Source organism: Corythoichthys intestinalis, chromosome 4, assembly GCF_030265065.1.
Source record: "Corythoichthys intestinalis isolate RoL2023-P3 chromosome 4, ASM3026506v1, whole genome shotgun sequence".
NCBI classification, from domain to species: domain Eukaryota; kingdom Metazoa; phylum Chordata; class Actinopteri; order Syngnathiformes; family Syngnathidae; genus Corythoichthys; species Corythoichthys intestinalis.
The window spans coordinates 46,275,337-46,302,949 of NC_080398.1; the positions used below are offsets into that span (position 1 = coordinate 46,275,337).

Consider the following 27,613-nt stretch of genomic DNA (forward strand, 5'->3'; position numbering starts at 1 on the left):
AAATCAAATCAACTTTTATTTGTTTCGACCAAATCACAACAAATCATCTCAAGGACAAAACAAGTGTTTTAAGGTGCAGTAGCCCTACGCTAGATTTCGACCTACTTGAGCATTGTAGCCTTTTTTTTTTTTTTTTTTTTTTTTTTTTAAAAGATTTTTTTTAAGTAAGACTAATTCCAACCCACACCTGGCATCCTGTTAACACCCCTGTTCTGAATGCTCATCTTCCAATGCTATTGACGTGTTGGACGTCCAATCCATTTTGACTGGGAAAAGCTGACAGCGCAGTCACACACATTATAATTGAAGAGCATGTTTTTGTGGTGCAGTGTATTAAACCACACATTTTTATAAATACATGTGAAAGAATTTATTTTTTTTTAACGTAGCACACATAAAAAAAAATAAAATACAAATAAAAAATAAAGCAGAAGTCTTAAACTCAATCTTACTCGGGGGCAAACGTGCAAGATTTTGGGTAAAAAGTACAAGCAATCCGATCTTTTCAATCTATCATTAACAGTTAAGAACATGAACAGTTCTTTACAAAAAAAGAGTTACCTGCTCTGCTTTCAAGTCTCTCTGCTATTGTATATTCCTCAGCATTTTTCTAGTTAAGTAATGGTATATCATGTTGTATTTGTTGAGCAATACATCTTTCTCTGTGCATATAATACACATTGCCGTTGAGATGCACACGTACTCAACTAAAAAAATGTGTCACTTTTCCTGAAATTGGCTACATTGGTGCCCAACCTTCTCCTTCACTTGCAAGTTTGCGAAAACCATGACTGTGTTGTCACACAATTTTCCTTCCATCTGTAAATCACTTTGGAATTACATTTCAATCAATCATGTTAGCTTGTACTGTAAGTATTGAGAAAAAAAAAACTTAATTATCTAAGTAGGGTCCCACAAAATACTGTCCCATGAGCCAAAAATGTCCCCGAGGCTGCAAGTTTAAGACCACTGCAATAAACGGTCTGTACACATAACATTCAGCCTTCAAAAAAGTTCATTGGCTTGTGTTGTGGCCACTATATTTGACCAGCCAAAGTCACAGTGAAAAATAAAATAATGTGGTCAGTTGTTGGCTGGGCTCTCGGATTCTGGAGACTGCAGGAACTCATATGGATCATGAACCATTTCGGACTGCGCCGGGCTCCCTGTTAAAAAAGACAGCCATCGAATTAAGTATAGAGACCATATAATTGTCAAGGCTTAACAGTAACAACACGTCTACCCAAGTGGTGCTGATCTCTCTCGGAGGCGTTGGAGAGGGATGACAGGTTGGACGAAGGCCTGGAGCCGACTCTGTCCACCTGAGCTTCCTGAAACTCCTGCAGTAGCTTGTCAGCGTCATCAAATTGCTGCTGGCCCTCCTCGTTTCCTGGCTCCTTTTTCACACCTTTACCTGACAAAACAGGCGGGTTCGAGAAAACAAAATTTTAATAATAAGAATAAATTTAAAATATATATATATATATCACCAATTAAGAATCTACAAACAGAACCACAATGTTGCAACAAAATGTAGCAAGTGAGCATGAGTTTTTCCATTTACATTTTTTTTGTTTTCTTGGCAGGGCTCCTGTCTGCTATGAATAGCCGTGGTAGACTGAACTTCAAAATCAATTCTCTGGTTCCATAGTGACATGCTTACATTTCAAGGATTGATTCAGAGTTCAATTGTGCAACAAAAAAACAAAGAGACCACACAAAGCTGCTGTCAGTGACATGTGATAAAACTAGGAATGTCCCGATCACATATTTTTGCACCTGAGTATGAGTCACCTGATTTTGAGAATCTACTGAGTCCCGATCCCAATCCGGATTTTTTTTTTTTTAAACAAAAGTTCCAAACATGTCATTGTCCCACCGTGCCACCTTCATAATGTGTATTATTTTTAAACAAGAATAACGTAGAAAAGCGCTTGTCTTTATTAAATGCTTCATTGAGTGAGTCGACTCAAATATGCTCACACTGCTGACAACAGCATCTCACTTACAATACACTATGAGTTGCCACAATACACTTATGCAAGTTTAATGCTGATTGACAAATTTGGGCCTTTGATCATAGTGCTACCAAGCTTCCCTGGCAAGATCAAAGCTACAAACCTGTCAATCGTCGTTAACTACAAGTACCAAACCCAAGCTGGACAGTTTGGCTGCACCGCTTAGCAGGAGGGAGGGTGAGAGTCTGTATACGAACATGAAGCGGAAAAACAAATATATTTTTTCATTTAAAAACCTGATCCTTTTCACCCGATTCCGATCCTCTGAAAAATGGCGCGATCGGCCCGATTTCTGATCACGTGATCGGGACAACCATAGATACAACTCCAGAAGATGCGATAATAGTCAATCTGGCTGGCTGGCTAAAGACGTATTTAAAAGTGCTTTCATGGAAATAGGCTTGTTTATTATAGGCTGTGTTTGATAAGATGTTTACTGCTATACTGAAAAGTCATTAAACCTAAAATTTGGAAAAAATCTGCAGAATTGAGGTACTCAATGCCATGGCGCTTAGCAAACAGAATAGAATAGAATAGAACTTTATTGTCATTGTCAGCAAGAATGTTGCTAACATACCTAGTGTATTGAGCATGGATATATCAAGAGAAATATCGGGGTAGTTTTTTAGAGACATGAAGTCCAACACTGAACTGCTCTCTCCAAGACCATGGCCATCTGCCCCCTAAACACAAATACAAAAGAACTTCAATCAAAATATAGATGTAATTTAACTTAAAACTATCCTCACATTCAACCCACCTGCATGTCACAAAGACCCGTCTTGGTTTCGTCAGGTTTCAGCATGTTTCTCTTCTGAGGAATAAACATCAGGGGTCATATTTGAGGTTTACGTAACAAATTGTTTGCACCACACACCTGACGTATCTGATTGGAAGCTTTCGTGTGATCGCCTGCTGTCATCTTGTCCAGAAGTCCATCGACCCAATGCCTAGTGACACTTCCACAGCCCTTCACAAAGTCCAGAATGCTTGAAGTGGGAGAAAAATACTACAGAAGTAAAATTTGTGCCACTTTCAATCACAAGATTTACACATTTTTTCAATAAGGGAAACCTGTTATCGCTACCTCAGAGCACATTGTACCCCCGTTTCATCTCCATACGCTGAACACAGCAATTCTGACTCTTCAGGTACTAAGTCTGGATAGACGGAGTTCTTCTGAAGGCTCTGAATATTATAGGCACTGCTGAGAAAAGTCACTGCAAAACAAAAGAAGGATGTCTTAGTGGACACAATTTCAAGAGAACATTATAATATATAGTACCTTTGTGTCTCCTGTCGTCTTTAAACCCCAGTGTTGTTAATCCTGGAAGAAGCTTGTTTGACAATGAACTCAAGTCCACTTTGTGAGTTTCCTCTTCTGAAAAAGTCAATAAAAGTGAGGTTTGTTATTTTTTTTCTTTACCTTCTCATGCGTGATTTTTTTTTTCTTTCTTAAATGTAATTATTTCATTCTTATAGGACAGGGGTCTCAAACCTGCATCCCGTGTGCCAATTGCAGCCCACAGGACAATATTTCACAGGTCCCATTTAATATCAAATTGTAATAAAAGTGTTGCCCACATGAATTTTGCAATGGGCAATAGAAAAAAATACATAATTTTAATGAATGGATTCGCTGAAGGATATATTTTGGGGGGGAAAAAATCAATTTTTAGTAATAAATTAAAAATGATTTTAAAAAGCCAATTCAAAAATAGTCATGAGTAAAAAAATATAAATAATACAAAATAAAAGAATTTATTCGAAAAATTAAAACTTCCTAATAAAATAAAATAAAAAGAAATCATTTGAAAAAGACAAATTTAAATACCGTAAGTGTGACAAGTGTGTATTTTGCCCTGGGAATTTTAATTATTTATTTCTTTGTTTTGGTTGATAAATCTTGTGATATCACACAGCTTAACTCTTGGTCTGCCATTGATTCCAATTGATGTCCAATCCATTTTTAATGGGAAGGGCGGGAAGGGATCGAATGATCGTTCATTAGCTAGTATCCAACTCCGGTCCTCGAGAGCTCCAATGCAGTTTGTTTTCCATGTCTTCCTCCTCTAACACACCTGACTCAAATAATCAGGATCGTTATCAGGCTCCTGCAGAGCTTGCTGATGAGCTATCATTTGATTCAGGTGTGTTAAAGGAGGGAGACATGGAAAACAAGTTGGATAGGGGCTCTCGAGGACCGGAATTGGATACCCCTGCTGTAAGGGTTTGGGGGGGAAAAAATCAGGAATTAAAAAGTTAAAGAAACTTTTGTTCGTCGATCACTTTTAACAGCAGCCAGTGAGTTAAGGAATGTTAAACACTAGCAATTAACAGGCTTTTTGGGTGATGGTGAACCTGCACAAATACGTTATGAAAAAATGTTTAAAAAAAAAAAAAAAAGTTAACTACATTTTAAGAAAATTCAATAAAAACTGAAAGACAATTTGGACATGACACTAAAGAAAAAGTAAAATATTTTATATCGCGAGATTCCGAGTAGCAAGTATTTAAAGATAACAATACGACATCCATTTGTGTTGGTCAGCTTTCTTTACGAAAGAACAAAAAAGAAATCATGTGCAAAATAAAAAAAACAATTGCAATGACACAGAAAGATTTTAACATGTATTTTACAAATCAAATGCCTGAATGTATCTTTTTTTTCTTATAAAAAGGTTTTAAAAAGCTTTATTGATGAATTTTCTCAAGTTAAAAGTGCCACGCAGAAAGTATTAAAATTATTTGCATATTATTTTGAAAAATGACCGGATGCACTATATTTTTACACAAGTGACTTCCAGTCTGCCCGATCCTACCTACCGGTAGTTTGATTGAGGCAGGAGATTTGCGTCTCGCAACAAAAGGTAAACTGTGCCGTTCGTTTCGGGTGCGATGCATTTAACCTCTTCTGGGGTGCGTCTGAAACGCAGCCAGTCTGCAACTGGTATGCAATCGCTACTTGAGTTTACCGACCGCGTTTCACTGCGCTGACGCAGAAGCCCCATGTGTATTACCGGGGTTATGCACAGGTCCATCGCTGCCGTGCTCCCTGACTCTCTCAGTCTGTGCTGACATAATTGCTGCATGAATTGTAATTTGGGAGACTTGAGAGTTCAGACCGCCGCTAAATTTTGAAAAACATGGCCTTGATCAGATTTTAACCACATACAACAGTGACCCAGATTGAATTTTAAATGGTCCACTTCTACGCGACTTATCCTGTTCATACCGTCAAGTTGATGCACACAAGTCGGAAAAACATGAAAAATTCTGATTTCTGCATTAAGACCTGCGGTTCGAACCTAGCCTTAGATTTTTATATTTCAAATGACTTGAAAGTTCTTGGATCACCGCGTTTGTATAAAAAATTCAATGGTATCAAACCTTCTGCATCGGGATCGACCTGATTGACAACAGTGTACACAAGAGATGTGTCGGACTCCTTTTGCAAGTAGCCTATCTAAAAAAAAAAAAAAAAGCAGACATAACATTGTAAATAGAGTTGATACACTGGAGATATGATCAAAACTAATGCAACATGAAGAAGCAATGTGGGGATAGGGGCATGGAAAGTACAACACCTTTGAGTTTGGCATGTATCTGTTGATGCGATCTCTGGCTTCATCTGCCGAATGTTCCACCAGGGCAAGAACGTGTTCCTCTGCTGTGCTGTCTGTCAGGCTGCAGGCATTACCCTCTAACTCAAACAGGTAGCTGAAATCAGAAAAGCCGTGAGGTGATGCCTTTTCTTCAACCTTTACTGAATTAAGCAACATGTCGTCGTCACTTACGTCATGTCTTTCACTGGTAGTTTTTTGGACTTTTTGGCAGATTCTACCGGCATAGGAGTCGTCTCCGTTGTAGGTATATCAGCTTCTAGTTCATCATCTCCCAAAATGGCTGCCATGTCTTGCATGAAAGACATGCTGCGCTTTAAAACCAACAGTCGATCCTTAAAAACAAAAGTTACAAACATTTAATGCAGAGCATCTCAACCAATTTTCTGTTACGACACCTCCAGGAAGAAGAAAACATGGCGTAAACTCCCTACTCGACTATAAATAGTATCATTTAAAAATTGTTATCTGTAGAACTCTGTATAACATTGCATCCTCGTTGCCATTAAAGAAAACAAAAAAAGAAAACAGTGCAGCTTAAAACAAAGAATGACTTTATTAACATAATGTTAATAGTAACAGAAAAGATTTAAAGTCCATCAAGTCCTAAAAATGAAGGGGAAAAAAATCCTTATATATACTGTCAGCATAGTACTACATGTGGAATTACGCAATGTCATATTTCCGCTTCTTAGTGACTGGGAAGCATTTTTTTTTTTTTTTTCAGTCTCTTGCCACCTTTATTTTCATTCTTGTGCAAAAGTTGTCTCTGAGGGTTTGTTCCATAAATATCACATATATACCCACGGTCATACACCTGAGACATTTCAGTTGAATGAAAAAGACGGTCAAAAATTTTGACCGAGGGTGTACATGTAAGGCTAGATGTCCAGAGGTAGAGTTGGCGGCGTAAATAACTGGCGGCCATCTTGCATCGAGGGACTTCTATGACGGGGTCTATTGTGGCGGACGTAAGTGGGGGATTTTCTTTATTAAAATACTTTTAACCCATTGCATTCATGAGGGATTTACAAACAGTTTGGTTTATGACAAACTGTTGCCATTGTTAATGCAGTTAATTTTCTGCGTCTCTGAGGTTTATTAAAAACCAAGCCATTTGAAAATTGAGCATTATAAAGCCATTTCAAAGTACACGCTCCATTGGCAATGATGTTATATTTATCGAATGGACCCACGCAAAATGGCCGAAAAGTGACGAGGCTCGTCCAAAGTGGCTGACAACTCACACAGGACATCTATTTATATGTATGATATGCAGGGTTTGTTTACTCTCTTCAAATCGTTGGCTTGGTGCAAACTAACACCATAGCAACACCGAGAGTGCCACTGCCACCGACTGAAGTGGATGTGCAATCACAGTTAATTGTCGTACAGCCAACAAAACAAGCATGTTCCCAAGAGTCACATGCGCCCACCCTTTCAAGACCCACTACAGTATATGATTTAATATAATCAGGGCTCTTGCACACTCTTAAAAGTCAAATCTAATCTAATGCGAATATAATTTAAGGCCAAAACATGTCGTAATAATTTCTGATGAAAAAAAAAATTTTTTTTGTTTCACTGTAAACAGTTTCTGCCACAGACCGCTGGTGTTATTCTACTATCATGTGTGACTCGATGGCTTTGACCCCCACTGTCCACATCTGTGAAGTTTGCCCCCTATTAGATGCAAATTTATAAAAAACAAAAAACAATGTCAATCATTTGTGCTGTAAAAGGTTTCATGTGTGTCACTATCGTTTTAGAGATGCTTACAATTCTTTTACATGCCAATCTGCGGTCAGAAGGCCCCCCATTTTTATCTAAAGTGGCTACAAATGGTGTCAATCATTTGTACTTCGTTTGTGCTGTAAAATTTGTTTTTGCTGCAACGGTTTTGTAGATATTCATCTTTTAATTTGTAGTGATGACGTCACGCATCCACCCCTACATAGGAATGGAATCGCAATGGTGTCGTTCGTTTGTGCTAGGTTTGTGCTGTAAAAACTTATTAGTGCTGCTACGGTTTTGGAGTCCTTACAAATAATATCAAACAAGGTTTCAGTAATTTTATGTCCCTTTCAATCCATTGTTTAGGACGCTGGGTGAACTCTGGATGACCTAAAAATAATAAATCAACTCAAGTCAAGCCGAGGTTGCGTACAACATATCATATATACTATATTAATCCCAAACTCTCGCAATTAGTGCACTGCCATTTTTATTTATTTATTTTTTTTAAAACCTGTCGTGTTCAGCTGCTTAGAAAGAATAGGAATCTGAGTGTCCTCATGGTCTGAACTGTTTTAATGTACCACATGGGAGTTTGATACATTAGCGCACGGTGGAGGTGCAACAATTAATCGATTAACCGACAACTAATCAATTAGCAAATTAATTAAGAAGCATGTTGATTACCAATTAATTGTTTAGGACCTTCTTCACCTTAAACTTGTCTAAATTCTTGAAATTATAACATACTAGTACATACTGTATAACTTTGCAGTTGTAAATGTTATCAGATTTGTTCATTATATTTTTGTTAAGTCAAAGTAGGACATGAACAAAAATCTGCTTTTACTTTGGAAAACAACAATTTACATTTTTGCCAATTTTCGAACATCTTACTGTCTAAACAAAGCTTTTTAATAAGGCTGCGACAACTAATCGATTCAATTGATTAATAAATTAGTTGCCAACGAATTTTAAAATCGATACAGTAATAGAGTACAGTTAAGTAAGGAAGCCGTAATAAAATATTTTTGAAGGTAATAGTCATCCATTCATTGGTACTTACTACCTGCCTAAAACAACTTCAAGTGACATTTATCTGATTAATCAATCGTTTAATTAATCGTCCGATCAATCGATTATGAAAATAATCTTTAGTTGCAGTCTTAGTGCACGGCCATTAAGAAAACTGATACACACAATTAGAAGTTATACAGCAGACTACAGTGATTCCCCTGGCATTAAACACATCTTCTGGAAATTTAATACCTGCTGCATTTTTCCATTAAATGTAAGATGATTTAAGACCTTGAATATCCGGATTTTAAATTTAAGACTTTTTAAGGAGCTGTGGGAACCCTGGATATTACTGACACAGCAAAGCCAATTTCTTTGAAAGCCAAATCTCAGACCAGGCCACAAAATGACATAGATTTTTGAAGTCTATGCATAAATGTGTTTCTTTTTGATACTCATTGGACTACATCTGGAAAATCTAATATAAATTTCTGTGTCATTTCACTGGTTACAATTAAGTTCTTTGTCTCTCTGTTTTAGCTTAACCCAAACATCTTGAAACATCTTTTTCAAGAAAGAAAGTAAAGTATAATATTCCATAAAAGTGTAGCCAAATAAGAATTCACGGGGTGCTAAGGTGTTTCATGGTTAATCAAAACATTAAGTGGTGTGCATCCATACTTATGTTCCAGGCGGGTATCAAAGACATCATTAGTTTTATTACCTTGCTCATCATCTTAAAACCAGTATGAAGAAGTTTCTTGGCTTCCTTATAATAGACTGTCTCTGGACGGTTGTAAACCATGGCATTGTCGCACATCAGTTTGAAATCCGCCTAATGAAGACAATGGATTCAAAGATGCAGAATGTCAAAAATCATTCCAATTTCTTATCCAAGTTTTAACACTGACTAGCACTATGGATCCTAAATTTTGTATTCCCCCTTGTCTTACCTTGAATTCTGTCACTGTGTTGTACTCGTTGTTTGTAATCTTGTCCTTCATGGTGCTGAAGTCCATTGGATGCTTGATGATCATTGAGTAATTGGGAGCAATTGCGTCTGTTACTGGGAAGGCAAAGAAACCATGGGCATCTTTTCTGTGGAGACAAGAAATAAACACCATGAGTGGAAAATTCTTGTGAAGAATAGTTTTTGATTTACAGTATTGCACTTGAACTACGTGTCTAAAATTCAGCTTTTGCTATGTAGATCTAGCATAAATGATAAAAGTATGAAGTATAATTTTTAACCATACCTCTGTAGCTGTCGCAGGAAATGCTCGAGTAATAGTTGCCGAGGAGTGGATTCATTCTCTGTATTGGGAGGGAAATAAATGAAAATGTAGCAATTTCACAAACACATTTTGATCTTAATAATCGCAATAATGTAAAATTGGCCCTTGCCATGCTGTGTCCGACATGCTCGCACTGGCCTTTCCCCTTGGTGCTCTACTTCAACTTTCACACCAGGGTGAAATTCTTCAAATTTAGCCCCGCTGTCCAACTTTTCCTTCTTCCTTTTCTTCTCTTCTGGCTGATCAATAAAATCATCCTTGTGATTATCAGTCAAAATTGGAATTAAACTGGACATGCAGAGACGTGCTGTACAGGCTAAAATGTGCATTCTTCACCTCCATCTTGATACTTGTTTTGGATATTGTGAAAGGTTCGACAGGCGCCCCAGTGCTGACCACGTTTGTTGCACCTGCCTCAGATTCAGTCTGCTCGCGCTCTCTCTTCTTCCTCTTTTCCTCCTGTCATATGAGAGGCAACAAACAAGTTTTGACATTGAAATTAGTGCTGCAATGATTAACTCGAGTATTCAATAGGAAAAAAATATTCGAATTAAATTTTGCTGCCTTAAGTATTCGTTTAGTTAAAGTGGCGTTGTAATGGTTTGTTAAGGAAGTGTTTACATTTAGTTTTATTGATTTGGGTAGACACACTACCCTCTAGTCTGCCTCATTTCACATGGCTGAATCCAGCTGCTCCCTGTTAAGACCAACATGAGTTAAGTTTTTGTTTGAGCGAATGTTTTTATTAATGCATTTGTAATTTAGTGTAAAGGTATAATTTGCCGTTTTTTGTGGGAATATGTGTTTGAACTATTTGTTAAGAGCATTGTAAAAAAAACCTTGGCATTTTATAGCATTTAAACTAGCTGACATTTGCGAAGTAAATTAGCCAATTGTTCTTTTGTTGTACATATATTCTCTTTAATATATTTTTTTTCCACCGTTTGAGGCTCAGGTCAGGTGTTTTATTTTTTGTATGTTCCTTATCCAATTACCCGATCATTCGAACCAGTTCATCGATTAATCGACTACTAAAATAATCAATAGCTGCAGGCCTAATTGAAATGCAAGCATCTTCTCATAAAACTGACCTTTCGTCGTTTTCTCTCTTCGTCGTCCACATATTTGTCCTTATCCTTTTCTGATTTTTTCTTCTTCTTCTTTTTTTTCTCTTTGTGGCGCTCGTGGTCTGATCTGTCGTCATAGTAGCTGGAGTCATGGCCTGAACCTGAGAGTTCTGTCACCTCGCTGCCTCCTACTTTGAGCACTAGCTTAAGTGGCTTCTCCAATGCCTTGTCCTCGTAGTCTGAAAAAATATTATGAAAAAAAAAAAGAAAAAAAAAAAAAAAAGGAATTGAACAAAGCAAATGCCATGAGAGCTCATTGTTAACCCTTTATAGGGCAATCATTTAACTAATTGGCTCGCATTGACGGTGCTAGACATGAAATCCATTTTGACTGGGAGAAGATGACAGCGATCATTCAAAATGGATTGGCTAGGCCCTTTAAAGGGTTAATGTCTAGTTAATCGTCTGGCCGATTGATGGTGAAAAGTCATGTCTCTTGAAACAACAGTCATGGAATTGATAAATACACTGCTGGCAAAAAGTATTGGCAACCCTGCAATTCTGTCAGATAATGCCCAATTTCTCCCAGAAAATGATTGCTATTACAAATGCTTTGGTAGTAATATCTTCATTTATTTTGCTTGCAATGAAAAAACACAAAACAGAATGAAAAAAAAATTAAATCGTTATCATTTTACACAAAACTTAAAAAATGGTCCGGACAAAAGTATTGGCACCCTCAGCCTAATATTTAGAAGCACAACCTTTAGACAAAATAACTGCAAACAACCGTTTCCGGTATCCATCAATGAGTTTCTTACAATGCTCTGGAATTTTCGACCATTCTTCTTTGGCCAACTGCTCCAGGTCTCAGATTTGAAGGGTGCCTTCTCCAAACTGCCATTTTCAGATCTCTCCACAGGTTTTCTAGGGGATTCAGGTCTGGACTCATTGCTGGCCACTTTAGAAGTCTCCAGTGTTTTCTCTCAAACAATTTTCTAATGCTTTTTGAAGTGTGTTTTGGGTCATTGTCCTGCTGGAAGACCCATGACCTCCGAGGGACACCCAGCTTTCTCACACTGGGCCCTACATTATGCTGCAACATTTGTTGGTACTGTAGTCTGCAGACATCATAATGCCATGCACACGGTCAAGCAGTCCAGTGCCAGAGGCACCTAAGCAAACCCAAAACATCAAGGAACCTCCGCCATGTTTGACAGTGGGGACTGTGTTCTTTTCATTGAAGGGCTCGTTTAATTCCCCCTGTAAACTCTATGTTGATGCCTTTTCCCAAAAGGCTCTACTTTTGTCTCATCTGACCAGAGAACATTCTTCCAAAACGTTTTTGGCTTTTTCAGGTAAGTTTTGGCAAACTCCAGACTGCTTTTTTTATCTCTCTGGTTCAGAGGTGGGGTCTTCCTGGGTATCCTACCAAAGGGTCCCTTTTCATTCAGACGCCGACGGATAGTATAGGTTGACACTGTTGTACCCTCGGACTGCAGGACAGCTTGAACTTGTTTGGATGTTCGTCGAGGTTCTTTATCCACCATCCGCACAATCTTTCATTGAAATCTCGTCACTTTTTCCTTTCCGTCCACATCTTGGGAGGTTAGCCCCAGTGCCATGGGCTTTACACTTATTGATGACACTGCTTACGGTAGACACAGGAACATTCAGGTCTTTGGAGATGGACTTGTAGCCTTAAGATTGCCCATGCTTCCTCACAATTTTGCTTCTCAAGTCCTCAGAGAGTTCTTTGGTCTTCTTTCTTTTCTCCATGCTCAATGTGGTACACACAAGGACACAGGACAGAGGTTGAGTCAACTTTAATCTATTTTAACTGGCTGCAAGAGTGATTTAGTAATTGCCACCACATGTTATGTGCCACAGGTAAGTCACAAGTGCTGTTAATTACACAAATTAGAGAAGCATCACATGATTTTTCAAAGTGTGCCTATAGTTTTGTCCGGCCCATTTTGGAGTTTTGTGTAAAATGATAATGATTTATTCATTTTTTTCCCCATTCTCTTTTGTGTTTTTTCCATTGTGAGCAAAATAAATGAAGACATTAATACCAAAGCATTTGTAATTGCAATCATTTTCTGGGAGAAATTAAGCATTATCTGACAGAATTACAGGGACGCCAATACTTTTGGCCAGCAGTGTAGGTTTAGCTCAGAGTTATTTCTTTTCTCAATTGTCCCAGAGTATCACTATGAAGCAAGAGTTGTAAATAATGTAATCGATCAAATTTAGTGGATTTGCACATCATCCAGAAATCACAATACATGGTGAATTACAAATAGGTATGTTTATACAATTAGATATGTGGAAGGGACACTCCAAGAAAGCTATTTAAAGCTTTTAATAGGGGGCCCAGTTAATTTCCCGTTTATTAAAATTTATCCGATTATAAGAGTAACATATTATGAATATTAGATATAATACCTGCATTATACTATAAATTGACAGATGCCTCGATGAGTTATATATAATAAAGTATGAATTAAACAAACAGTACTTAACCGTATCTGCTGTTAAACTGACTAGCAGTTAAAACGAAACGTCACATGAATGTAATGATGAAGTCGATAATGTTAGTAAAGGCCTCTTGTCACATTCAATGAATAGAAATACTAATAGATTCGCTGCCTTTGCTTGTATGTGAAGCTAGCGTCAACAATAACAAAGACATTGCTAATTAACAAAATGTAAGAAATGCATTCCTATACCATCGACTGTTCTCCACTCCGGTTTATGTTTCTTGTGTTTCTTCCCCATTTTGGAATATTTGCACTCAAAATAGTTTATTTAATGTGTGTAGCTTGGGTTTTTGTAAGCATTTGACGCGTAGCTAACCGGAAATTGCGTCTTACGAATGTTAATTCTTCTTCCGGTTCAAAGACGGCGCGAAGAATTCGAGCCTTTTGAATCCGCCGCTCGTCTATTACTTAATTACTCGAGAAAACACCAGAAGCGCTTCTGCAAAGTTCGTTTTGGTATGCATTTATGTCTATAAATCTTTACGTTTAGTGTGGTTATGTTTGGCTGTTTGGGTATAACGACTCTTGACTGTCGTCCTAACTTCGCTAACTACTGTACTTTCTCGCCAACGACGATGATCTGTATCTGTAGCAGGGAATTTAACTTTTCCCATTAACTCGTTCTTCTTACAGCAGAAATGGAAAACGACAGAATGGATGCGAGGGACCAAAACCATGGGGTTGTTTTGGAAGTGCATGTTAAATCCCAAAGGTGGGTTGAAGCTGAGTTCTAAAGTACTCACAATGATAGTTTTTTGCCTTCCACTTGTAGTTGTGCCTGTGCTTTTAGACTACAGCCAAAAACGAAAACACCTTTATGTCTGCTATTAGTAATATTGAGTCACTAATACCAATTTTACCCTTCATAGGGCAAGGGACTATTTTTGGTAATGGGAAAAAACATACTTAAAACCATATAGATCTGGCGTCACATTCTTAAAATTCACATTTCTGGTCATGCTGTAGGGCACAATGTTAACATTTGGTAAACAACATGATTTACAAGAAGTAAATCCAACTGTCATGACATACAGTATGAGGAAACTATTCAAAACTCACCTGGAAAAAAACAATAACAAAGAGTGTATCTAACACATTTTAATGTTATGTCATTTTTTAAAAAAGTTCAATTTGTGTAAATACAAGTCAGAAAAAAATACGTGCAGTTCACAGCTCACACATTGTGAAGCACACCACATTCGTGTGATAGTTTCCAGAATTAGAGTGAAGGAAATTATGCTGTACGTAAGTAACATAGCTGAACATCAACTGTGTGTAGACGTACAAGTTTAACTGTTAAAATTAATCAAAATGGTTCTGCTGTATTTTGTCAAAAGTAGGCTTGAATATACCCCAATTGAGATGGAACCTGCCCAATCTGGCAACCGTATGAGGACATCATGTCTTAATTATAGTGGTATGGAGTACGGGTACATAGTTTTTTTTTTTCTTTTTCTCAATTCTCACAAATAATATACATTGATGAGTAAATATAGTCCATTTGTCGATTCCTTACATTTTTCTTTTAAAGAAAACTAAGAAAAATAATAAACATACTTTCGAGGAAAAAAGATGAATAAAAATAACGCACAGCAACTTAAAACATTTGGGAGCACACCAGGTATTGTTTTCTCACCCAACATAGTTAGGATAGGATGTACTTTCTCTTTTGAACGTCAGTTGAAGTCCATTCTAATTGGTTTCCCGTACTCTGTCCATTTGGACCATATCAAATAAAATGTATCAATCTCAAATTTAAGTGAAAATGATAGCTTCTCCATGATGTAGATTTCATGTACAGTATCTATCCATTCTTCAACAGTAGGCGATTCTTTTTTAAGCCATTTCCTAGTACCGGTAATAGATTTCTTAATGGCTGCTAGTAAAATCTTCAACAGTTTTTTTATCATTGGCTTTCCAGTTTTCCAGCTTCAAATCACCCAGATACAGACATTTGCATTTAAAAGGGATATGTTGCCCGGAAAAACTCCAAATGTGCATGGATTTAAGTCCAGTAGAGTGTAATAACATTGCATGTTCAAAATATATGTGAGTGGTTCGCTCCATTTTTCCCACAGTCTCTCCATCAGGCGTCTCCTTTACCCAGGTGTCGTTTTTGGACTGGGGTTATAAAGTACTATCTCATAACATTTTTCCAACAAAATTCACGCCATACATTTGAGCCCGTTGTGGTCCATTGCAGCTGGCTCATGTTCTCCTAACTTTTTTTAAATCAAGTTGGATAATTCCTTCCCCTTCCCATTTTTGTTTTATATAATGAGTATTCTCCATCTTTGTTGATATAATATTTATACAATTTGGAAATAATTTTATTACAGGTCTTCGACTCGAAGAGATCTACAATTTCTTGTAAAATATCTGGAAATTAACCTCTCCCATTCCAAAAATTGTTTCAATGGTATCTTAATAGGTAGACATTGGAAGAGGTAAAGCAGTCGTGGAAGTATGTTCATCTTGATTGATTCTATCTTAGAACTCACTCAGGAAGGGTATGACATTCAATCTTTGCAGATGTGCTTTCAATTTTAAATTTAAGGCATTATAGTTAAATTAGAAAAACTTTGTAATGTCTTTTGGTATCTGAACTCCAAGGTACTTAATTGAAACCGCCTCCCAGTTCCAGTCATACATTATCTCAACCTGTGGTGGAGGATCATAATTAAATGTCAGGGCTTTTTTTTAATGTATGTTAATTTTATATCCCGATAGCCTGCCATATTCCTCTAACATAGTCAGTAATTTGGGTAGTATCTGTGTTGGTTTTGTTATGGTCAACAATAAGTCATCTGCAAATAATGCCAATTGTTGTTCCCCTGGTCTCATGTTTACACCTTTTATGTCTGACCTTTGCCTGATCCATTGGCTCAGGGGTTCTATGAATATGGCGAAAAAGAGTGGTAATAGGCAGCAACCCTGTCTTGTTCACCGTTCCAGTTTAAAAGGGACACTCAGATCACCATTAATTTTTATTCTTGCTAGTGGGTTTTTATACAATGCTGCTAAAATGTCAATCATTGCTGGGTAGAAACCAAATTTTCGGAGTACTTCATAAAGAAATGTCCATCTCATGGAATCAAACACCTTTTCGGCATCCAGGCTTAAAATCAACGTCTCTTGTTTTTGTTCTATTGCCTGATTTGTCACGTGTAAAATCTTGTCCTGTGCTTGTCTTTGTTTTATAAAGCCTGTTTGGTCCATAAGTATCAGGTCTGGTAATATTGATTTTAATCAGAGATTATGGAGGTGAATAATTTGTGATCAACATTTAGGAGGCTAATTGGCAACAGTCAATTAGCACATTCGAGGCTATCTTTTCCCAATTTTGGTATGAATGAGATTATTGCATCTTTCCAAGTGGGGGGAGTTGTTTTCTTTTCTAAAATCTAAAAATTTTCAATAATAGTAGTTGGTCCTGCTTTGTTTTATACCAATGCATTGACACCATCTGCCCCTGGTGATTTAGCTGTCTTTAATTTCCCAATCGCTAATATTAGTTCCTCTTCGGTAATTTTTTGCTACTATTTTCTCATTTTGCTAATCTGTTAACTGTGGTAGTTGAAGGTAAGTTAGAAGTTCTGGGATCTGTGTATTATTATTTAGTTGTGGTTGAGAATATAGTTCTTGAACGTATTTCTGAAAGCATCGTTGTATTTTTTTCGGGGTTACTTTCTATTTCGTTAGTTACAGGGTTTCTTATTTTATGTATAGTTCTCTCAGCTTGCTGTTTTCTAAGTTTGTATGATAAAAGTTTTATTGACTTCCCTCCCACCACGTAATGTTGTTGTTTCGTAAAGAGCATTTTTTTTTCTGAATTTCTTGTGTGTTCATTTCATCAAGTTTTTTGTTCACATTTTTTATTCGAGATGTAGTTTCGTCTTTTAATGTTTTGAATGTACCTCTTGGAGATCTTTCAACTTTTCCTCTTGAGTTTTAAGTTTTTGCTGTCTAAATATTTTCTCATAGGGGGAGATAGCTACAGTGTATCACAAACGTGAGTACACTCCTCGCATTTCTGCAGATATTTAAGTATATCTTTTCATGGGACAACACTGACAAAATGACACTTTGACAAAATGAGGCCAAACGTTTTCTGTAACTCTTCACAAGCTTTTCACACACTGTTGCTGGTATTTTGGCCCATTCCTCCATGCAGATCTCCTCTAGAGCAGTGATGTTTTGGGGCTGTCGTTGGGCAACACGGACTTTCAACTCCCTCGACAGATTTTCTGTGGGGTTGAGATCTGGAGACTGGCTAGGCCACTCCAAGACCTTGAAATGGTTCTTACAAAGCCACTCCTTTGTTGCCCTGGCTGTGTTTGGGATCATTGTCATGCTGAATGACCCAGCCATGTCTCATCTTCAATGTCCTTGCTGATGGAAGGAGAGTTTCACTCAAAATCTCTCGATACATGGCCCCATTCATTCTTTCCTTTACACAGATCAGTCGTCCTGGTCCCTTTGCAGAAAAACAGCCCCAAAGCATGATGTTTCCACCCCATGCGTCACAGTGGGTATGGTGTTCCTCGGATGCAATTCAGTATTCTTTCTCCTCCAAACACGAGAACCTGTGTTTCTACCAAAAAATTCTATTTGGGTTTCATCTGACCATAACACATTCTCCCAGTCCTCTTCTGGATCATCCAAATTCTCTCTAGCAAACCGCAGACGGGCCTGGACGTGTACTTTCTTCAGCAGGGTGAAGGTCCCCCCGTGTGGTTCTGGGATTTTTGCTCACCATTCTTGTTATCATTTTGACGCCACGGGGTGAGATCTTGCATGGAGCCCCAGATCGAGAGAGATTATCAGTGGTCTTGTATGTCTTCCATTTTCTAATAATTGCTCCCACAGTTGATTTCTTTACACCAAGCGTTTTACCTATTGCAGATTCAGTCTTCCCAGCCTGGTGCAGGTCTACAATTTTGTCTCTGGTGTCCTTCGACAGCTTTTTGATCTTGGCCATAGTGGAGTTTGGAGTGTGACTGACTGATGGTGTGGACAGGTGTCTTTTATACCGATAATGAGTTAAAACAGGTGCCATTAATACAGGTAACGAGTGGAGCCTCGTTAGACCTCGTTAGAGGACGGTAGACCTCTTTGACAGCCAGAAATCTTGCTAGTTTGTAGGTCACCAAATACTTATTTTCCACTCTAATTTGGAAATAAATTCTTTAAAAATCAAACAATGTGATTTTCTGTTTTTTCCCCCCACATTCTGTCTCTCATGTTTGAGGTTTACCCATGTTGACAATCATTACAGGCCTCTCTAATCTTTTCAAGTAGGAGAACTTACACAATTGGTGGTTGACTAAATACTTATTTGCCCCACTGTATATGATCAAAATGTAAATAAAACAATTAATACAATTTTAAATACAAAAAACAAAATCCGTGGACGCCAGGTCTCAGTTATAATGTTTTAAAAATATTAAATATTTTAATCCAATCTGTATGAATAAATTTATAAATATAATGCTAATAAAAATCTAATTATAACCAATAATAATAGAAATACACTACTGTTATGGCCCCCAATAACACTCCAAAGTTGATTTTTTTTTTTTTTTTCTTGACAAAATTTTATTGTACATCGCTCATTGCCTGCTGATGACAGCGATAGATGTCCAATTAATTTAAACCGGGAAGACTTGCTATAAATCTTTGTCTTTGAGTGCCATTGATGGCGCTAGATGCCCAATCCATTTTGACTGCCAGCCTCACCCTGTCAAAATGGATTGGACGTTGAGCAGCGCCAATGGCAACCAATGAGGTAAATGGGTTTCCTACAAAGGGTATATACACTTTCTATTTTTGTATCATGTTTATATTTTAGCACAGCTAAACTATCTGAAGTGAGGACGCATGTCATGGCAATGCTTAGTGGCAACAGCACAGTATTTGGAAACCACAAGTGGTCGAAGTTTGATGAAAGCTTCCTAAGCACTCATGTAGAATCTGTCGCCGTAGTGGACCGGGAGGACATGCCATCACAAGTAGGTTATTTCAGCTTTGTTCTGTTTGTGTTAATTATTTCTTCTGATTTTGATCTTTTGTCATTCTTGCTTTTCCACTTGCAGGCCATCGATTTGACGAAGAGCCAGGTTTCCATTCACATTTTCACTCTTAATGAGGATGGGCCCAGTACGCTTTGTTTGGAGGAGGATGAGGAGCTCTCAGCAGCTAATCACTGGTTGCTTCCAGCAGGTGATGTAGCACCTACTGGAGAGAACACTTGAACAGCTCACCATGGTACAATGTACTTGTCCTTCTCAAAAAATTAGCATATTGTGATAAAGTTCATTATTTTCTGTAACGGACTGATAATATTAGACTTTCATATATTTTAGATTACACACAACTGAAGTAGTTCAAGCCTTTTATTGTTTTAATATGGATGATTTTGGCAAAAAAGGCAAGAAAAACAAAAAAATCCCTATCTAAAAAAAATTGGCATATTTCATCCGACCAATTCAAAAAAGTGTTTTTTAATACAAAAAAAGTCAACCTTCAATTAATTATATCAGCTATGCACTACTCAATACTTGGTCGGGAATCCTTTTGCAGAAATCAATGCGGCGTGGCATGGAGGCAATCAGCCTGTGGCACTGCTGAGGTGTTATGGAGGCCCAGGATGCTTCGATAGCAGCCTTAAGGTTATCCACAGCGTTGGGTCTGCTGTCTCTCAATGTCCTCTTCGCAATATCCCACAGATTCTCTATGGGGTTCAGGTCAGGAGAGTTGGCAGGCCAATTGAGCATAGTAATGCCATGGTCAGTAAACCATTTACCAGTGGTTTTGGCACTGTGAGCAGGTGCCAGGTCGTGCTCCATAAAGCTTTTCAGCAGATGGAAGCATGAAGTGCTCCAAAATCTCCCAATAGCTAGCTGCATTGACCCTGCCCTTGATAAAACACAGTAGACCAACACCAGCAGCTGACATGGCACCCCAGGCCCAGACCATCACTACTTGACACTGGACTTAAGGCATTTTGGCATGTCCTTCTTCCCAGTCTTCCTCCGAACTCTGGCACCTTAATTTCCGAATGACATGCAAAATTTGGTTTCTTCTGAAAAAAGTACTTTGGACCACTGAGCAACATTCCAGTACTGCTTCTCTGTAGCCCAGGTCAGGCGCTTCTGCCGCTGTTTCAGGTTCAAAAGTGGCTTGACCTGGGGAATGCGGCACCTGGAGCCCATTTCCAGCTCATGCCTGTGCACGCTGGCTCTGGATGAAGACTCAAGTCCACTGTTTTTGCAGGTCTCCCAAGGTCTAGAATCGGCCCTTCTCCACAATCTTTCTCAGGGTACGGTCATCTCTTCTGGTTGTGCAGCGTTTCCGGCCACATTTATTCCTTCCCACAGACTTCCCACTAAGGTGCCTTGATACAGCACTCTGGAAACAGCCTATTCGCTCAGAAATTTCTTTCTGTGTCTTAGCCTCTTGCTCGAGTATGTCAACAATGGCGTTCTGGACAGCAGTCAGGTCGGCAGTCTTGCCCGTGATTGCGGTTTTGAGTAATGAACCAGGCTGGGGGTTTTGAAAAGCCTCAGGAATCTTTCGCAGGGGTTTTGAGTTAATTCGGTGATTCAGATGATTAGGTTAGTAGCTTCTTTAGAGTACCTTTACATGATATGCTAATTTTTTGAGATGGGGATCTTTGGGTTTTCTTGACTTTTTTTTTGCCAAAATCATCAATATTAGAACAATAAAATGCTTGTACTACTTCAGTTGTTTGTAATGAATCTAAAATATATGAAAGTCTAATGTTTATCAGTACATTACAGAATAATGAACTTTATCACAATATGCTAATTGTTTGAGAAGGACTAGTATTTATACTTTGATGTGTCTGGTTGGAACGGCCACTTGGAGATGAGTAGAGTGTAAATTTAACTTGTTAATGAAATGTTTTGGAGGTGACATTTTTTGAGTCTTAAAGAGACACTGAAGTCATTTAGGGCTGCAGCCATCGAATATTTAAGTAATCGATTATCAATTAGTTCAAATAATCAAGTAATCGGACAGGAATATTTAATGCCTTGCAGAATAAATTTTAGGGAGATGTAAAACAAAGGCTTGCTAAGATTGCACTTTTAAAAGCGCATTAAATGTGAATACAAAATAAACTTTGTGTTTTTTTCCAAACTATGCAGAATTACTTTCATTTCAATATTTGCATTTAAAAATAAAAATACATGAGATTAGCCTCAAACGGTATAAAACATTTCAAATGAGGATCAAAGTACAACAGAAGAACAGATGGAAAAAATGCATAGCAAAAGTCTGCTAGCTTAAATGCTATAAAATGCTAACTTTTTTTTTTTTCTACACTGCTCTTAAAAAAAATCATTCAAACACATATTCCTACAAAAACTGCTAAATATACCCTAAAGTAAATTACGAATGCATAAACAATCATACAAACAAAAACCTACAACCTTATGTTGGTCTTACCAGGTAGCAGCTGGATCCAGCCATGTTAGATGAGTATTATCATATTCACTGTTGCCACTAGAGGGCAGTGTATCCACCCAAATCAATAACACTAACTGCAAACACTTTCAAAACAAACCATTACAATGCCACAGTAATTAAACAAATCTTCGAAGCAGCAAAATTTGATTCGAAGCTTTTTTCTAATCGAATTACTTGAGTTAATCGATTAATCGTTGCAGCACCAAAGTCATTTCCCAAAATTTTAAACTTTTTAATGCATTTAATTTGTAATGCATCGCCCTTGTTGAAGTTTAAAAAAAAAAAAAAAAAAAAAAATTTTTTTAATTAATTTTTTTTTTTCATTATTATTATTGCAATCACTTGTCTAAGTTAAATCGTTCTGCAATCAAAAGTTTTTGAAAGTAGTCACAGTATGATGTCACACTGCGCCTTATTAGTCAAGTACCTGCCCTCTTTGTCCTCCTTGCGGGCGGTGATCACTACTTCTTGGTTCTAAAGAGAAAAAAGACAACAACAAAAAAAAAGACTATTTCCTTCAACTGTATTGTTTATCAAACTTGTTGGCAACTAATTTATTAATCTGGTTCAATCGATTAGTTGTTGCACCTTTATTAAGAAGCTAGTTTAGACAGTAGGATGTCTAAAAATTGGCAAAAATGTGAATTATTTTCCAAAGTAAAAGCAGATTTTTTTTTCATGGCCTACTTTGACTTAACAAAAATATAATGAAGAAATCTGATAATTTTTACAACTGAGAAGTTTTATAAATGTTATAATTTCAATAATTTAGACAAGTTTAAGGTGAAAAAGGTCCTAAATGATTATTCAAAAAGTTATCAAAATAGTTATCGATTAATTGTTACACCTCAAGTCGAGACAAATGACGAGTCAAATTTTACATCTGATGGCGAAAGGGTCGTATGTCGACGCAAACTTATGTCGAGGTAGCACTTAAACTTGAAAAATTGACATTCTTGGCACTTTCAAGGTTATTAAAAAAATAAGTGTTTTTGAGGAACATTTTTGTATGATATCGCTTGTAGAAAATCTGGTCAAAAACAGCTTCAAATTGGACTAATACAGTATAGATTTAGTATTTTTCAACATATCCTGGATGAGTTGCATCTATTACTCGGCAAAGACTCATCTTTTGGCAAAAATATCCTTCAAAGATGTGGTACGAGAGTATGATCCTAAAATCCTAATTTAAATAGTAAATGTGCCGGTATTTTTCATTTCTTTTTGAAGATTTTAGAGGTGTTTGAAGTGCTTTGGAAATTTCAGGTAGCTATTTTTACTGCTAAAACTGTATTTCATTTCATATTTCAAACTTCATTTCGAATGTTGCATTACATTGGTATCTCATTGTTTCCAAACAGCTGATTTCCATGGACTTTGGGAGAGTCTGGTGTATGACAGTGGGGTAAAAACTCAGGTAAGATATATGCATGTTGCTCAGTTTTACAGTATTCAACTAGTCCGATTTGATCATTAAGTTAGTAGTCACATAACTACACTGTTGTCATTATGGCAAAATTACATAAAACCTACCATGAGAGCAAAATGCTCACGGTAATTTCCAATTTATCTGGTTCTCTTCCAGTTACTGGATTATGTCACAACAACAATTTACTTCTCTGACAAGAACGTTGACAGTAGCCTGATTTCATGGAATCGTGTTGTGCTGCTGCATGGTAACCATAGAAAAAAAAAAAAAAAAAAAAAAACAATCCTCCAATTATTATTCCAGTTTGTATTGCAGCTATCAAGACATCTCTTTGTTTGCACATCCAGGCCCCCCAGGCACCGGTAAAACATCCTTGTGCAAAGCCCTTGCCCAGAAGCTGTCAATCAGACTGTCAAATCGGTGAGACCATTTAATTAAATGTGCCTCGGCTTCAGCTGTTTTTATTCATGTGCATACTCTGATCCCTCCCCGTGCAGGTACACGTATGCACAATTTGTGGAAATAAACAGCCACAGCTTATTCTCGAAGTACTTCTCTGAGGTAAAAGAGCTCTCGTTCTAGGTTTCGAGGGTTTCAGGTCCTCTTTGTTTGCTAACCACAGTTTTTTGTTGTAGAGCGGCAAACTGGTCACAAAAATGTTTCAGAAGATTCAGCATCTTATTGATGACAAAGATGCTCTTGTGTTTGTTCTCATCGATGAGGTAAACGAAACAATTCTTTCTCACAAATGGTTAGAGGGGGAACAAATGCAAGAAAGGCTGGGCAATTTTAGATCGAGATCGAACAAAAATTGAGGTCGATCTAGGTGATCAGCCGTGATATATTTAATCAAACATACTGTATTCAGATTCACAACCCTAATTGGGCTACAATATTGGTAGATTAATTCACAATGTCATTAAGGACACTTCACATTTTTAACAAAATATCTGAATGCATTTATGAAACATACCGTACGTTAATGTACTGCATTTTCCTGCAAATTGTTTGTCTGGTCTCATGTAGGTGGAGAGTCTGACAGCAGCAAGGAACGCCAGCCAGGCGGGAACAGAGCCATCCGACTCTTTCCGCGCGGTCAACGCTGTCCTCACTCAGCTGGACCAAATCAAACAGTTGGAAAAATTTAGCAACCACTTAAAAAAAAAAATCTCCTCGGAAGCAAGTTCTGTATGATGTCAACTTTCAGGTTCTTCTTTCAGACATTCCAACGTAGTGATCTTGACTACCTCCAATGTGACAGAAAAGATCGATTTGGCCTTTGTGGATAGAGCGGACATTAAACAGTACATCGGACTGCCGTCTGAAAAGGGCATTTACAATATATTTCTTTCTTGCCTTGAGGAGCTCATGAAGGTAATTCAGGTGTCACTTCTAGATAAAGGATGTGAAAGTTTGTCATATTAATCAGTTCTTGATGTGTGCAGTGCCAAATCATTTACCCACGGCAGCCACTTTTCACGATCTTTGAGCTTGAGACGATGGGATTTGCAAAGAGTGAAGTCTCTGAACATAGTCTGATGCTTAGGAACATCGCCCTGTGAGTAAAGTATACAGTACTTTCTCATGATGCATCAGCAGCCAGTTGTGTGCTCTTCTTTCCAACATTTATCTTATTCTTTTCAGAAAAAGCAAAGGTCTGAGTGGAAGGGCCCTGAGGAAATTACCCTTTCTTGCTCATGCACTCTTCGTTAAGGTAAGCATTGTATTTAAACACCAAGCAAAATTGCTAGCCTAATACAGAGGTGGGTAATAACACATTTACTCTGTTACATTTACTCTGTTACATTTACTTGAATACCGGTAATTTTTGGAGAAAAATGAACTTCTAAAAGTAGTTTAACCACACCATACTTTTTAATATTACATGAGTAGATTTGTGAAGAAGAACGCTACTTTTATGCCGCTATTTTGGGCTACACTAGTCGTTACATTTTTCCTCCTGAACTGGAGTTCAAGCGAACCCTAAGGGTTCGGTGAGTAAGCCAGTGGTTCGAAGAAGGTTAAGAAACGCAGAGCCCTATTTTGTACGATGACTAATCAAGGCAAAATAGTGTTTTAGACCAGGTTTTGGACTGGTTTGCCCTTAATTTACAGGCTTTATTCTATTTCTTGTAAATGCTAGTCGTCTATCTAATGGGAGGAGAAATTGGTTTGCTCAGTGGAAGGTTGGCTGGCACTTGGTATATCAGACCTACAGACAGCATGAACTGCGTGGATATTTATTTATTTTTATTTTTTAATTTTTATTGCGTCATTTTACGCCAGGAACAGTATGTGATGCAAGGATGCGACAATTAAATGAAAATGTAGACATAAAAACAAAGACAGGAACAGTGTGAAAAGACATTAATTTTGATTTCATTTATCAATGCGAAGATCAACAGCAAAAGGCAAAATTATTTGTAGTGAATTACAACTCTGGGAGAAGTTTGAACAGGAATGGATGTTATCTTGTTAGGTTTTGAATTCGTAAAAAATGGCTTTATTATGAAATTCCGAAGGTTTTGGTGAATGCATCTGTGAAACTCGTGGGCTTCAGTACCTTTGGCAAGATTAGGAACCACTGTTTTATGTGTTATTTTTTACTTTTTTTGCCAGCAAACCAACAGTAGCTCTACCAGTTTCACCAATGAGTCGTTGCAACAATAATCACATGACTCCATTATACCAATCAGAGTCGAGCTTGCCGCTCTATGCTCACGCTGGCCTATTCAATCACATGGCATCTTTAATGCACTGTAAAAAATTGAGTATTTGACATGACTTGAAAGCGCAAATTTTGACCTCTCTCCCAATTTTTATTTGGCCGATTGACCACAGAAAACCGGAGTTCTGAGCCTTTTTAATTTAATAATAGGAACTGTGACAGAACTTTTCAAACTTGGAACTATTTTCTTCACTAGAGGGCACTCATTCCCTTTGAACGAATGATGCTTCCTTTCTGTAGATTTTTTTTTTTTCTCTCGCCGGACTTATATGGTTTTTTAAATGTATTTCTTTGACTAAATGTGGTTATGTAATAGGTTATAGTACAGTATAATAAAAACAGTTCATACTGATAACTGCTGAGAAAAAACATACCGTGGTAAAAAAAGAAAAATAGAATCGAACATATTAAGCAGTTACTCACAATGTTACTCATCACTTGAGTATTCTTTTCACTAAATACTTTTTTTACTTGTACTTGAGTACATTTTTTGGCTGACTACTTTTACTTGCGTAATATTATTTTGAAGTAACACTGCTATTACTTGAATAAAATATTTGGCTACTCTACCCACCTCTTGTCTAATAGCATACATATGTATGCAAGTTTTAAGATTGCAATCAGAATTGCATTTTTTTTTTTTAAATGCCATGTGCTAGCTAAAATTGATGTTTTTCTTAGTCATCATCAGAGGTTGATTTGAGGCAACTTGTCTCTTGTTTAATTTGTTGTCAAATAGAGCCGAGGCAACTAAACTACTTGGCTAACGAAATAAGAGTTGTGTTTTTATCGTAATCTATTTGATTTCCCTGTAGGCACACAGAGTGACTCTGGAAACATTTCTAAGGGCCATGGACCAGGCAGTGGATAAGCAGAAGGAGGAAATATCTAACCTAGTGAATGTTGTATGACCTGTATGATTTGTAGCCTAAATACGTCAGCTGTTTATATGAGCCGTAGTTTGCACTAATTGGTTCAGCCTCACAAAGTTAATGTTCTAACTGTTTCTGTTTCTAATATTTGCTGCTATAGTTCAAATTGTTTCTGTCCCAGTTGGGATGAGTTTAATATCCCAAAGTCTGCCTGCAGTGAACAAGCGTGTCTTCAGTTCATGGCTGAATTTTGTTGCAGCAGCAGCGTAACCGAAATTTAGAGTAGCGAGCCCAGGCTAATGTTGTCATCTGTGTAAAAAAAAACACTTATGCGTCATTAATGAAAAATAGTACAGCAGTAATCAAATGTGCTCTTTTGTGCTGCTTGAAGTATGCAATTTAAGAAACAGCCATACCTTGGCTCTGTACGCCGATGACTTCCTGTGAACTGTTTTATCTTATGCATCCTTTTAATTGCAACTTTGACCACAATTGTTTAATTTGTTTGAATGTTCATACGGATCGTTCAGCTCTTTCCTAACATGACTCATTGACTGCCATTGACGGCAATAGACCTGGAGGGATCACTACAAACCCTCCACTCCAAATAAATTGGACGTGTATCGCCGTCATTGGCACTGAAATGGGATCGTTTACTGCCTGCCCTCCCAGTTAAAATGGACGCCAATGTTTTTGTCTGTGTTTAAAAAAAGGGACATGATCCATATTTATAGCAACAGATGATATTTGCACTCTTTCAGTGTATATTACCAAAATAAACTATTGGAATACTA

General features: G+C 37.5%; 2 protein-coding genes across 3 annotated transcripts; one reads left to right on the forward strand and one right to left on the reverse strand.

Moving 5' to 3' along the window:
• Positions 1 to 64: 64 nt before the first annotated feature.
• On the reverse strand, positions 65 to 13,658 carry brd9 (bromodomain containing 9). Its single transcript, XM_057835331.1, has 17 exons — positions 13,487 to 13,658; positions 10,779 to 10,993; positions 10,024 to 10,146; positions 9,797 to 9,926; positions 9,649 to 9,706; positions 9,346 to 9,490; positions 9,117 to 9,227; positions 5,816 to 5,976; positions 5,606 to 5,738; positions 5,409 to 5,484; positions 3,304 to 3,399; positions 3,106 to 3,238; positions 2,896 to 3,007; positions 2,779 to 2,832; positions 2,596 to 2,701; positions 1,244 to 1,414; positions 65 to 1,166 (listed from the first exon to the last, which is right to left on the reverse strand). Exons 1-17 carry the CDS (start codon positions 13,533 to 13,535, stop codon positions 1,084 to 1,086), a joined length of 1,956 nt encoding a protein of 651 aa, XP_057691314.1. The 5' UTR covers positions 13,536 to 13,658; the 3' UTR covers positions 65 to 1,083.
• trip13 (thyroid hormone receptor interactor 13) lies at positions 13,610 to 27,613 on the forward strand. 2 transcript variants are annotated; one of them, XM_057835332.1, is made up of 14 exons: positions 13,610 to 13,753; positions 13,931 to 14,009; positions 19,149 to 19,308; positions 19,393 to 19,519; positions 23,152 to 23,207; positions 23,376 to 23,466; positions 23,567 to 23,639; positions 23,717 to 23,780; positions 23,855 to 23,941; positions 24,246 to 24,352; positions 24,440 to 24,593; positions 24,665 to 24,777; positions 24,864 to 24,933; positions 26,763 to 27,613. In XM_057835332.1, the coding sequence occupies exons 1-14, from the start codon at positions 13,633 to 13,635 to the stop codon at positions 26,856 to 26,858; spliced, it is 1,398 nt and encodes a 465-aa protein (XP_057691315.1). In that variant the 5' UTR covers positions 13,610 to 13,632; the 3' UTR covers positions 26,859 to 27,613. The 2 variants fall into 2 exon arrangements, with proteins under 2 accessions (XP_057691315.1, XP_057691316.1); XM_057835333.1 differs by having other exon boundaries at positions 13,934 to 14,009.